Raw genomic sequence first — 14,160 nt, 5'->3', positions numbered from 1 at the left:
TCGGTCTGTTTTACAACTGAAGCCTGACCTGAGTCGTTATTATTGTAGTTTATTGTTTTGACTTTTTTACTGTCCCTCACTTATTTAGGTAGGGACTGTCTCCATGGTTGTGGCCCTATTATTTAGGACAGGTACGCATGTAGGCAGGGACAGGCGGAGTGGGCGAGAATAGTGTGCACTCCTTCCCTGTCCATTCCTAACACCATCATAGCAATTTGAAACAGGTCAGCAACACGGCCACATACATAGTGAAATTATTTAAAACGTACCTGTCAGATCCCCCCCCCACTAAGAAAAACAGTTCTATGTTGCACAGTACCTCATCCTGCTCATGTACATCTATTTTTTTTTTATGTGTGTACGACATAGATTTCTCCCCGAATTACTTTTATTTACTTGCCATCATTGCTCAGTGAGGTTTCTGTCCATACAGAGGCATGGGGTGTGTTCCTCTCTTCACCTCACTATGATAATTCCTCCCCCTCCTTCACTATGCTCTGACTCACAGAGTGTCGGAACACAGCAGCTCTGGACTTGCCTGCAGCCCTGTCAATCACTCATGGTGTCCATGACGTATCGATGACCACTGGACACTGCAGGATTGGTATGTATCCCAGGAGGCAAGGGGACCCCTAGTGGCCACTTTTTTGACTGTCTTTTTCAGTATGAAATACTGAAAACGTTCTGATGAAAGCGATTGTAAAACATTTTTTTTTTGCATGCTTTATAACATATCGAAAGTTATTGTATCTGACAGTGCCCATTTAAGGGGTAAGCTTATTTTTTTTTAACAAATATAAGAGACTTGTGATCTGTTACGACACCAAAACTTCTTCTATATACAGTAATTATACAATATTTTCTTCACTCCTGCTACAATGGCTACAGCCTCTTCTGTAGTACTCCTAGCTTCTAAATAGTTAACAATTGGAGTTTCTTTTTTTTCAGTGTGTGGTTAAAAACTGCACTATTAAAGGGAATGTATCGCAGGCAAGTGGCTTATCTGGACAATAATATGCCAAGACCAACTGGCAATGGTTTCTTGACATTATTGAACCTTGTCATTAATTTGTATCCACTTCCAAAGTGCTTTGTGCACAACGAGCTTCAAAGAGGTTCAATAACAGTTGCTTTGCCTTTTACAAAGGAATTGTAAAAGCTCAACCTTCTAAAAAAATGCTTGCAACTCTGATTTATTTATTGGAACTGGTTTTACCTGAACTGCTTTGCATTTTCATCAGTTGGATTCATTAACTCTGAATCCAAAAAATCAACAATGGGCAATCCAAATACAGATTGTTCAAGTTCCAATTAAGCAAAAAAAAAGGTACTAAGTATAGTGCTTTCCATCTTTACAATAAGCACAAGTTCTGACTTCACCATCTGGCTTCATAATTTGAGCAATAGTTATGACCCATTAACCTTCTACTAAATTGTTACTACCTCTGGGTCTAATTTAAAGGGGTACTCCACCCCTAGACATTTTATCCCCTATCCAAAGGATAGGGGATAAGATGTCTGGTCTGATCGCTGGGGTCCCACCGCTGGGGACCCCCGCAATATAGCATACGGCACCCACCTGCTACTGCACCGGAAGTGTTGGAGGGTCTGGCTCCCGACCACGGGAATGGAAGACCGTGACATCACGACTCCACCCCCGTGTGATGTCACGCCCCGCCCTCTCAATGCAAGTCTATGGGAGGGGGCGTGACAGAGCTTCCGGAGCAGTAACAGGTGGGTGCCGTATGCTATATTGTGGGGGTCCCTAGCGGTGGGACCCGGTGATTAGACATCTTATCCCCTATCCTTTGGATAGGGGATAAGATGTCTAGGGGTGGAGTACCCCCTTAAATCCTTCTGGGGATACTTTGGATTTTCACAAGAGGAAAGTCTTCAGTGACATGCTACAGATAGTCCAGTGTCACATGATATATTCCTGTGAACTCAATACCTAGAGGTTTAAACTATCTTAGTAAACTTGAATAATGACCAAGGTCCTATTACTTTACATGGATAGATGGACTATTTATTATCCATAACTTATAAAATGTTTTCCATCAAGATATATTTATATCCAGACTCCACCTCTGTTGGATATGAATCCTACTCAATGGACAGGAATCTTGGGCCATGACAGAACTATAGCAGTATCCCTTTTTAGGGCTGCTGTTTTTCTTTTCCATGTACCATGGTACATGCTATTCTGCAGCAAATTTTCTACTTGGTTTACAGCTGTCTTAGAAGTGCCTTATCTATGACACCACCCGCAATCTTAATCTCTAGAAGATGCAGGACATACAAGTATGCCCTGGCTGACGGGTACATAGCACCAGGTCATATTGTATGTCCTGATACACTTCCAGACAATGAAACCAGCACAGCACCCAGGGACCTGCCACTAATACTGGACATCAGCAATTATGTCTACCATTAATACATATCACAGTGTCCAAAGCATTTCCGGGACTTATTGGACCACCTGCAGTGCGATTGTGGGGTTCCAATGAGTCAAGATGGCAGCCTGCTCTCCTGCTCTAGGGCTGCTCCAAGGATCTTCTTGCATGGTCATATGGCCATACAAGAAGATTGCCAAGATCACTGATTAGTGCTATGCCTATACATGACTTAAAAAAGAAACATTTATTAAAAAAATTTGAATAAGCCCCGGCCTCGCCCACAATAAAAAATGAAATTTACAATTATTTTTTTTAAATAAATAAATCAATAAGAATAATAAGAAATAATAGGAAAAAAACTGATCAAAAAGTTATATATATTCAAAAGTGGTACATATTAAAAACTTCAGATCATGGCACAAGAAATGAGCCATTATACAGCTATATATGCGCAAAATTTGTGGTCAGAAATTTATAGCTATGAAGTTATAGTTATAGGGGGGTAGGAAAATTTTAAACATACTTGTAATGAATGGTTCTGGTTCCAGCAGAAGTGTTAAACTGCCCTGAGTTTGGCTGATGCTTCAGTGTTGCTGTGGCGACTCCTGGGCCAATCAGGGGGCTTGTACTACAAGCCAATCTCATCTGGCCTCAGCATCCATGCCCTTGTCAGGTGGATATAAATACCAAGCTAGTCTGTTCAGTGCCTGCCCCTTTTAGGTGATTCTTCCCTTGTTCTCGTGTATTTACTGCTGACTAACTGTGTAGCTGATCTTTCTCTTGCCTTACATTTTGTTATTTAGCTATTCTCTTGGTTTCCTGAATATTCCCATTCAGATAAATGGAGCTGGCATTCAGTTGCTATAATTTCAGGAACAAAATCTACTACTTGCAGTGGAGAGTCCGTCCCCATTAAAGCTTGCAGCGGGAAACACGCTGCAATCTCCCAATAATGTCTGCCCGTATAAACACTTATTCTCTTTGTTGTATGCTTTTCAATCTGACAAATTTACTCTCATCCTATGTAAAATCTTACAAATTTAGGCTCACCCTATGTAGAAAAGTGGCGCACATTCCCCACTTTTCTAAAGAATATCCTATAGAAAAAAAACAGCATGCTTTAAAAAAAAATGGTGCAGTTGTTCCACTTTTTCACATGGTGTGCGCAAAAATCTGTCCCCAAAATCTGGTGCTAAATATGAATAATGCAAAATGTCCAACACCAGGATAGCCGGTAAAACATCCAGTTTATTGAGGCATAATATTCATAACAGGCACAACGGAGAATAGTTGCCTACGTGTTTCGGGCTAGAATGCCCTTAGTCATGGCATAAAACATAGTAACACAGTAACACTTATATATCCTGTTAATAGGTCACATGATCGTTACAGGTGTGTTCTACTGACAAAGTAAAAAAATTAGGCATGGAATCAGCTGTCCCCTGCATCCATTGCTATCAACACCCAGCTTAAAGGGGTACTCCGGCGCTAAGACATCTTATCCCCTATCCAAAGGATAGGGGATAAGATGCCTGATCGCGGGGGTCGCGCTGCTGGGGACCCTCGTGATCTTGCACGCAGCACCCCGATAGACTCAGTCCCCTCACATAGGCTTGTATTGAGGGGGCAGAGCATGACATCACACGGGGGCGGAGCCGTGACGTCACAATGCTCCGTCCCAGTGATTGCCATCGATCAGTCCTGGAGCGAACACGCTCTAGGGACTGATTCTAACCGGGTGCTGCGTGCAAGATCACTTGGGTCCCCAGTGGCGGGACCTCCGTGATCAGGCATCTTATCCCCTATCCTTTGGATAGGGGATAAGATGTCTTAGCGCCGGAGTACCCCTTTAATGTTGATCCAGTAGTAGATAGGATAACAAGAAATACAAAAAAAAGAATAGACTATAAACATATGATATATTGCAAGACTGTGTCTAAAACACGCTATATTACATTCTTAGCCAGGAAATAACATAATACCATAAGGTTATAACATGTTAAAATAAGATCTTAAAGGAGAAATTAAAGAAACTAGGTGTGCTCAATCTGATGGGTCGTCCAAGATTCAGACCCCTATGAGCTGCACCGGGTTTATACAAGCATGTTATTGCATGTACAAAAAGAAAACTTTTAAGAAGATGTGCTGGTTCTTAAGGACTAATTTGGTGATATAGGTAAAATAGGTAATAGAAGTGTATATATGTGAGTAAAAGACTGCAGGGATATAGCCTGAAAAATGCCCAAAAATAAATAGATAGCAAAATATTACAGTTTAAAATAGCTAGTTTAATGAGTAAACAGTTCATAAAACATCAAAGTGGATGCCGACAATCCACTCTGATAATTGTAACATAAAATAGGTAGAATAAGACAATAAAATTAGTAAACTAGTAAACACTGTCCGCAGATAGCTTCCAATTTGTATTAAAAATAATCACAGCTGCAAAAAAACGATGATCCATGAAGAGATAGAAAAAGATGGTAGGTTATATAAAGTAAATGAAGCACTGGAGCACCGCAAGAGTTGTCCCACTTCTGCCGTGCTGGTGTTCTGTGTGCTGGACATGCGCTAATGCGCTGTATGTCCGATTCGTGTAATCAATAAATCCATAAGCATGTAAATGTTTAACCCCTTGAGGACCCATGATGTACCGGTCTAACAATGGCCGGGACCCGTGGCTAATAGCGCGCGGCACTGATCGCGGTGCCGCGCACTATTAACCCTTTAGACGCGGCGTTCAAAGTTGAACGCTGCGTCTAAAGTGGAAGTAAAACAATGCCGGTTAGCTCAGGGAGCTGTTCGGGATCGCCGCGGCGAAATCACGGAATCCCGAACAGCTTACATGACAGCCGGAGGGTCCCTACCTGCCTCCATGCTGACCAATCGCCGAATGACTGCTCAGTGCCTGAGATCCAGGCATGAGCAGTCAAGCGGCAGAATCATCGATCAGTGTTTTCCTATGAGAAACCACTGATCAATGTAAAAGATCAGTGTGTGCAGTGTTATAGCCCCATATCATTTAACACCTTCCCTAATAAAAGTTTGAATCACCCCCCTTTTCCCATTTAAAAAAAAAACTGTGTAAATTAAAATAAACATATGTGGTATGGCCGTGTGCGGTAATGTCCGAATTATAAAAATATATCGTTAATTAAACCACCCGGTCAATGGCGTACATGCAAAAGTCCAAAAAAGCGTTTTTTGTCACTTTTTATATCATTAAAAAATGAATAAAAGTGATCAAAAAGTCCAATCAAAACAAAAATAGTACAAAAAAAAAACTTCAGATCATTGAGCCCTCATACCACCCCATATGCAGAAGAATAAAAAAAAGTTAAAGGGGTCAGAAAATGACAATTTTAAACGTATAAATTTTCCTGCATGTAGTTATGATTTTTTCCAGAAGTACGACAAAATCAAACCTACATAAGTAGGGTCTCATTTTAATCGTATGGACCTAAAGAACAAAGAGAAGGTGTCATGTTTACCGAAAAATGTACTGTGTAGAAACGGAAGCCCCCAAAATTTACAAAATTGTGTTTTTTTTTCTATTTTGTCTCAAAATTATTTTTTTTCTGTTTCGCCGTACATTTTTAGGTAAAATGACTGATGTCATTACAAAGTAGATTGCTGGCACAAAAAATAAGCCATGATGCTGAACTGTATCCACGTCACACTTCCAGTCAAACAACCTGCCAAAGACTCACAGCATACCCAGCACATTATTGATGTGCGCACGTCTCCACGAGGACCGACCCAGCCAAGTATCCTGCACATCAAGATATTGCTCGCTAACAGGGCTTGTCTGTCTACCAGTAGACTTCCCTGTTTGAAGCTAGAGCACCGGCGCGATCTGCAGAGATCTGAAGTTTGAAGACGTCCCGTGCCTAGAACCAAGGGTGGGTGAGTGGGCTACAGTGTCTCACACACCACCAACGTTACAGCAATTGTTTAAACATTTACTTGCTTATGGATTTATTGATTACACAGATCGGACATACAGCGCATTAGTGCATATCCAGCCCGCAGAACACCAGCACGGCAGGAGTGGGCCAACTCTTGCGGTGCTCCAGTGCTTCATTTACTTTATATAACCTACCATCTTTTTCTATGTCTTCATGGATTATCGTTTATTTATTTTTTTGCAGCTGTGATTATTTTTAATACAAATTGGAAGTTATCTGCGGTCAGTGTTTACTAGTTTACTAATTTTATTGTCTTATTCTACCTATTTTATGTTACAATTATCAGAGTGGATTGTCGGCATCCACTTTGATGTTTTATAAACTAGCTATTTTAAACTCAAATTTTTTGCTATCTATTTATTTTTGGGCGTTTTTGAGGCTATATCCCTGCAGTCTTTTACTCACATATATACACTTATATTACCTACTTCACCTAAATCACCAAATTAGTCCTTGAGAACCAGCACATCTTCTTAAAATAAGATCTTGTCATGAATTAAAACCATTTGATTCCCTGGTTTCCAGCAGGAACATCCAGAAGGATTCCCTATTTAGGAGGAGTCTTCTCATACCCCCCCCCCCCCCCCCCCCCCCTTTGATGGGTCTTTTGATTTTCTCTATACCCATCACACATAATTTGTCAGTTTGGCTTCATGAATGTCCCTAAAATGCTTGTAAGGTGCAGAAATGTTAATATGAAATGTTAATACATTTTTAATGTCCGATATATATCTCCGTATTCTGGTTTTCCGGGTGTTGGAGGTGCAACCCACATACTGGCGGTGACAGGTTTCACAAGAGGCTAAGTATACTACATTTTTAGAGTTCCAATTTATCTAGTTCCTCATTTGGAAAGTCCTTCCACTAGTGTATGACTGGAACTTCTTTTTATGTGCATGTGGTTACATGTGATGCATATTCTATGGCCGCATTTCCAATTCCCTGTATGTTGTAACCAGTCATGTTCACCAGAACCATTCTTCCTGTTACTGTTAAACATGCTCGGGGATAGGATAGAACCCAAAGAGGGTCCCTTTCTAGCTACCATTTTAAATTTGTCTTGTAGCAAATTACCCAATGGAGCATCTTGTTGGAGTATTGGTAAGTATTTACTCATAATGCCACCTATTTTGTAGTATTGTTTACTGTACTGTGTAATAAAAAAAAGGGGGGGGGGGTGTTACCTTGTTGTTCAGCTTTTTTGTATTTAACTTTGTTGTGTGCAATAAAATCCTGTTTGTCCAGAGCAGAAGCTCTGCCTCTGGCATTGACTAATGTATTTGAAGCATAGCCTCTGGCATTCACTAATGTATTAGAAGCATAGCCTCTGGCATTGACTAATGTATTTGTATTTGAAGCATAGCCTCTGGCATTGACTAATGTATTTGAAGCATAGCCTCTGGCACTGAGCCTGTCAAATAGTAATTCTGATTCCCTAATGAATGTACTACCTTTAGTGCATTTACATCTCAATCTACACCATTCTCCATAGGGAATGTTTCTTAAGACATGTTGGGGGTGACAGGAAGAAGCTCGAAATATTGAGTTACCCACATTCTCCTTTCTGGATGGTGCTACTATAAATTAATTGTTCTGTGATGAAAGACACACATCCAGAAAGGAGATGTTGTTCTTAGAGAACACTGAATTAAAAGAAAGATTCACGGTATTAGGATTAATATACTGTACAAAATTAGAAAAATCCTCCTCAGAGCCTCTCCAGAAGAATATCAGATCATCAATGAACCTCCCCATCCATTTGATGCATGCCTGGTATGGATTACTTTCTGAAAATATTACGTTTTCCTCCCATTTGCTCAAGTATATGTTTGCAAAAGATGGGGAGTATTTAGCTCCCTTGGTTTGCAGGAAGTATTGGCCATTAAACATAAAGAAATAGTTTTTTTTAGCAGGAATTCTGTCGCCATCAAAATAAATTTTCTCAAACCAGGGGAGTACCTACTTTAACTGTCCATATGCCTAGCTAATGCAGGGAGACCCCCAGTCCAGGGGATAGACGGATACAATGATACAACATCGCATGTTGCCCATGCAAATGTAGAATCCCACGGTAAATGGTCGATTACATTGAGTAGATGTTTAGTATCTTTTATAAAAGTGGGTGTAACAGTGGTTAGGGGCTGGAGGTAACTGTCAACCCAGTCCCCCAGTCTCTCCCCCAAAAGATCCAATGCCTGACACTATAGGGCCAGTTGCGGATTCCCCCTCCCCTCCACCCCCAGATTAATTTCTCCCCTCACATTCAGAGCATCCCTGTGTCCCAAAAGATCTTTTCGTGACACAAGGATGTCCTGGTTACCTTTCTGCAGCCCCGCGTTAACTTTAAAAACGCAGGGTACGCTGGGAGGAAGCACATGCAGGGACGTCACTGATGTCCCGTGCACGCGCCCGCCCATAGGAGCAGAGCAGCGAGGATGCGTGCATGGTAAGGTACCAGCGGCACGTCATCTTCAGTGCTCCGAACACTGCTCCACCGGTCCCGGGACCTACTGCTAAGGCCTATAGGCAATAGCAGTAGATCATGACCCTGGACCGAAGGAGCGGTGGTCTGAGCACTGAAGTGGCTGAAGGCTGTATGTCTGTGGGGGCAACTGCCAACCTAATGGGGGGGGGGACTACAACCTAATGTGGGGGAATTACAACCTAATGTGGGGTGGGGGAACATACTGCCAACCTAATGTGGGGGAACTACAACCAAATATGGGGGAACTATACTGCCAACCTAATGTGGGAGAACTATACTGCCAACCCAATGTGGGGGAGCTATGCTGTCAACCTATTGTGGGAGAACTATGTTGACAACCTTATGTGGGGGGAACTATGCTGCCAACCTAATGTGGGGGAACTATGCTACCAACCTAGTGTGGGGAAACTGGGAACTATGCTGCAAACCTAGTATGGGGGAACTTGGAACTATGATGCCTACCTAATGTGATGGAACTATGCTGCGTACTTAAAGGGGTACTCCACTGCCACAGCATTCTGAACATTTTGTTCCAAACCCTGGGTGCGGCCTGCGAGGGTTGTGATGTCATAACCACGCCCCTTTTGACATCATACCACGCCCCCTCCATGCAAGTCTATGGGAGGGGGAGTGCCGACCAGTGCACAATACTCTGATAGTGCCCCTCTCGAGACTAGACTCTGGATCTGCCCCTGTATAGGGTGAAGGGGAGGTGGAAATACCCCTTTGTGGACTTTGGGGAAAGAAAGGAGAATGCGGGTAACTCAATTTTACAAGCTTCTTACAAGCTTCTTCCTGTCACCCCCAACATGTCCTAAAAAAACATTCCCTATGGAGAATGGTGTAGATTGAGATGTAACTGCACTAAAGATAGTACCTTCATTAGGGAATCAGAATTACTATTTAGTAAAATAGGTGGCATTATGAGGAAATACTTACCAATATTCCATCAAGATGCTACATTGGGTAATTTGCTATGGTATTAGAAAGGGAACTTCTTTATGATCTATCCTATCCCCGAGCATGTTTAACAGTAACAGGAAGAAGGGTTCTGGTGAAAGGATCTGAGCGGCTATCCTTTGTTAGAGAAAATCTGGTGCTGTGCAACAGAAAATGCAAGTTTTTCATGTTTATATATATATATATATATATATATATATATATATCAACTGGCTCCAAAAAGTTAAACAGATTTGTAAATTACTTCTCTTAAAAAATCTTAATCCTTTCAGTACTTATGAGCTTCTGAAGTTAAGGTTGTTCTTTCCTGTCTAAGTTCTCTCTGATGACACCTGTCTCGGGAAACGCCCAGTTTAGAAGAGGTTTGCTATGGGGATTTGCTTCTAAACTGGGCGTTTCCCGAGACAGGTGTCATCAGAGAGCACTTAGACAGAAAAGAACAACCTTAATTTCAGAAGGTCATAAGTACTGAAAGTACTGGATTAAGATTTTTTAATAGAAGTAATTTACAAATCTGTTTAACTTTCTGGAGCCAGTTGATATATATATAAAAAAGGTTTTTTTTTCCTGGATAACCCCTTTAAGTAAAAAGAAGACATTCTTACGGGATGATCTGCATCAAGTTCTTCTCCATAGCTCAGGATCTGATTTGCGAATTTGTCAAGGTCTTGAATGGTTCTTGGAAACCAAGGGACTAGTATGAAAGAAAAAATAGGGAGTTAGAAAACAACATCATTGGAAAGTGTGCATATAAATATATATATATATATATATACATATATATATATATATATATATATATATATATATATATATATATATATGTAGTTCCCCAACCAGAGTTCTGCCAGCTATGCAAAACTACAACTCCCAGCATGCCCGGACAGCCTTTGGCTGTCCGGGCATGCTGGGAGTTGTAGTTTTGCAACAGCTGGAGGCACCCTGGTTGAGAAACACTGCCCTAGTGGTCAAAAAAGGCAGCAGAGTTTAAAAAAAAAAAAGCATTTCTCGGATGACTCCGACATTTCTTCTCTGTACTGGTAATGGCCCTTTAGATCACTCACTTGCAATGACATGTTTCTCTTGCAGCACGGGCGCTGTGGAGGACAAACCGCCATGAAGCAAAAAAGCAGAGCGGCCACCTGGAATCAAGCACCGGATAGGGAAGAATATAGACACAAAGCAGCACAGGTGGAAAGGAAAAGCAGAGAACAATGATCAATAGCAGGTCAATTACAAAACGATTGATACAGAACACAATACAAACATATATGCAATGATATGGCGGGCAGGTGTACATATCATGTGCATATTGCCAAACACATATATACATAACACATGTAAGCAGTAATAACAAACTGGGCAGCGGCACACATAGATAGATTCACAAATAATATCCAAAGCATATGATGATACTGGGATTCTCACTGCAGCATTGCCCTAAGAAATGTCATTGGAGAACTTTAGGCTATAGGGGTACACAGCAATGTTTGGCTATGAGACCTGTGCCCTAACTTTATTGGTCTGTTTTGAGTTGCCTATTGACTAGTTGTTTCAGTATTCACATTGGCCCCCTGGTGAAGAAGTTTATTATTATTATTATTATTTTTTTTTCTCCATTTTTCCTGTTATGTTACTATATGTGTATAATACTGTATACAGAACTGTCTATCTATTCTGTTAAAGCTGTCAGGGACATTACCATAGCATGCATTTAACATAAACTGTAGCTGCTATTTCAAAGTAGCACCACTAGATGGCAGTGTGGGACTGTATGCTCAGTGGATAGACTCACCATACTGAACAGTTATCGGTAGTTAAAATCAAGAGCAGATCCTAAAGAAGATGTTTCAGGCTATGTTCACATGGCGCAAAATGTGCGGAATGTCTGCACGAAAAACATATATCCGGAGGGCGCTAGGACTGCTTACAAATGCTACGTGTCATAGACGGCAATGCATTTCCGAGCAAAATCTGGACAACGAATAGACACATCTATTCTTTCAGGAGACGTTGGAATCGGTGCAGCAGAATGGGTCAACCATGTGAACATAACCTTAGGGTGTATTGACATGTACAGTATCTTATGCATATTTAATGTGCAGGATTTGAAGCTGCAGATTTTAATGAACACAGCTTTAAATCTGCAGCTTCAAATTCTGCGCATCAAATATGCACAGGATATTGTAGATGTGAATACACCCTAAGGGTACGTTCACATGAGCGGATTTTTCGCAGCTTATATTTCGCTGCGGATCCACTGGTGAAGGCCCGCTCTATGCTGTCTTTACATGTGCCTGCTCGTAGCGGCAATACGCCGCGACGAGTAGACACACTGCAGCGATTTGCGGGGCGTATTTGCACATCGCAATGTGTCTGCGTATTGCCGCTACGAGTAGGCACATGTAAAGACAGCATAGAGCGGTCCTTCACCAGCGGATCCGCAGCTAAATACACAGAGAAAATCCACCCTTACCCCACATGTACCCGTACCCCACACGAGCGGATTACCTGCAGAATTTCTGCAGCCTATAATCGACTTCAATGGGTCTGCAGAAAATCCGAAATAGAGGATGATTTGCAGATTTTCCATTGGACCCATTGAAGTTAAAGATAGCAAAATCTGCAGTGGATTTTTAGCAGCAAATACATTGCGGAAATTTTGCTGGTAATCCGGCCGTGTGAACTTAGCCTGAAGGAACATCTTATACCTAAACTACAATGTATGAAAATGACAACTGGTGACATTGAAATCTGTACTGCAAAAAGAAAACCAATGCAACATGTTCTATGGACATAATAGAAAACTCTACAGTACAAGGAAAAAATTACAGTTTTAAGAAACAAGTTTTATTAGCCTTATGGCTCTTTCTCATTGGACTGTACACAAGCTAGCTTACAACTGTAGCACACATAACTACAATGTGTGCAAGTATTTGATGTTGTCCACTTAAGAAAATGAGAAGAGATCCCCCCAAATAAATAGACCATAGAGCATCCTGCTGCTCAGATCCTTAAATGGTCATTCTCATTAAAACTTATTTTTGCTATTGCACTCCTTATGGTAAATAAAAAAGCATTCTAATGTACAGGGTGGGCCATTTATATGGATACACCTTAATAAAATGGGAATGGTTGGTGATATTAACTTCCTGTTTGTGGCACATTAGTATATGTGAGGGGGGAAACTTTTCAAGATGGGTGGTGACCATGGCGGCCATTTTGAATTCAACTTTTGTTTTTTCAATAGGAAGAGCGTCATGTGACATATCAAACTTATTGGGAATTTTACAAGAAAAACAATGATGTGCTTGGTTTTAACGTAACTTTATTCTTTCATGAGTTATTTACAAGTTTCTGACCACTTATAAAATGTGTTCAATGTTCTGCTCATTGTGTTGGATTGTCAATGCAACCCTCTTCTCCCACTCTTCACACACTGATAGCAACACCGCAGGAGAAATGCTAGCACAGGCTTCCAGTATCCGTAGTTTCATGTGCTGCAGATCTTGTATCTTCACAGCATAGACAATTGCCTTCAGATGACCCCAAAGATAAACGTCTAAGGGGGTCAGATCGGGAGACCTTGGGGGCCATTCAACTGGCCCACGACGACCAATCCACTTTCCAGGAAACTGTTCATCTAGGAATGCTCAGACCTGGCATGTTCCCTGAGTTTTACCAGCAAGATGGTTCACCACCACATTATGGGTGTCAGGTCCGAGCATTCCTAGATGAACAGTTTCCTGGAAAGTGGATTGGTCATCGTGGGCCAGTTGAATGGCCCCCCAAGGTCTCCCGATCTGACCCCCTTAGACTTTTATCTATGGGGTCATCTGAAGGCAATTGTCTATGCTGTGAAGATACGAGACTACACATACTGGAAGTTTGTGCTAGCATTTCTCCTGCGGTGTTGCTATCAGTGTGTGAAGAGTGGGAGAAGAGGGTTGCATTGACAATCCAACACAATGCTCAGCACATTGAACGCATTTTATAAGTGGTCAGAAACTTGTAAACAACTCATGAAAGAATAAAGTTACATTAAAACCAAGCACATCATTGTTTTTCCCGTGAAATTCCCACTAAGTTGTTGTGTCACATGACCCTCTTCCTATTGAAAAAACAAAAGTTGGATTCAAAATGGCTGACTTCAAAATGGCCACCATGGTCACCACCCATGTTGAAAAGTTTCCCCCCTCACATATACTAATGTGCCACAAACTGATAGTTAATATCACCAACCATTCCCATTTTATTAAGGTGTATCCATATAAATGGCCCACCCTGTACGTTGTTTAAAAGAAATGAAGTTTCTAGCTATGTTATTTGTGTTTACAAAAGCTGCCACTAG

At 41.3% G+C, this 14,160-nt stretch overlaps 1 protein-coding gene across 1 annotated transcript in view; it reads right to left on the bottom strand.

Moving 5' to 3' along the window:
* The window catches only part of PAH (phenylalanine hydroxylase), a 107,217-nt gene that overhangs the window by 55,972 nt on the left and 37,085 nt on the right, over window positions 1–14,160 (bottom strand). The window contains exons 4-5 of the mRNA XM_056569885.1: window positions 10,874–10,951; window positions 10,415–10,503 (exon numbers count right to left, since the gene is read on the bottom strand). Of these exons, the coding sequence (XP_056425860.1) occupies window positions 10,415–10,503; window positions 10,874–10,951 (167 nt within the window). The remainder of the gene's footprint in view (window positions 1–10,414; window positions 10,504–10,873; window positions 10,952–14,160) is intronic.

The sequence above is a fragment of the Hyla sarda genome, chromosome 4 (assembly GCF_029499605.1).
Source record: "Hyla sarda isolate aHylSar1 chromosome 4, aHylSar1.hap1, whole genome shotgun sequence".
NCBI classification, from domain to species: domain Eukaryota; kingdom Metazoa; phylum Chordata; class Amphibia; order Anura; family Hylidae; genus Hyla; species Hyla sarda.
This window is presented reverse-complemented; position numbering and strand designations above follow the sequence as displayed.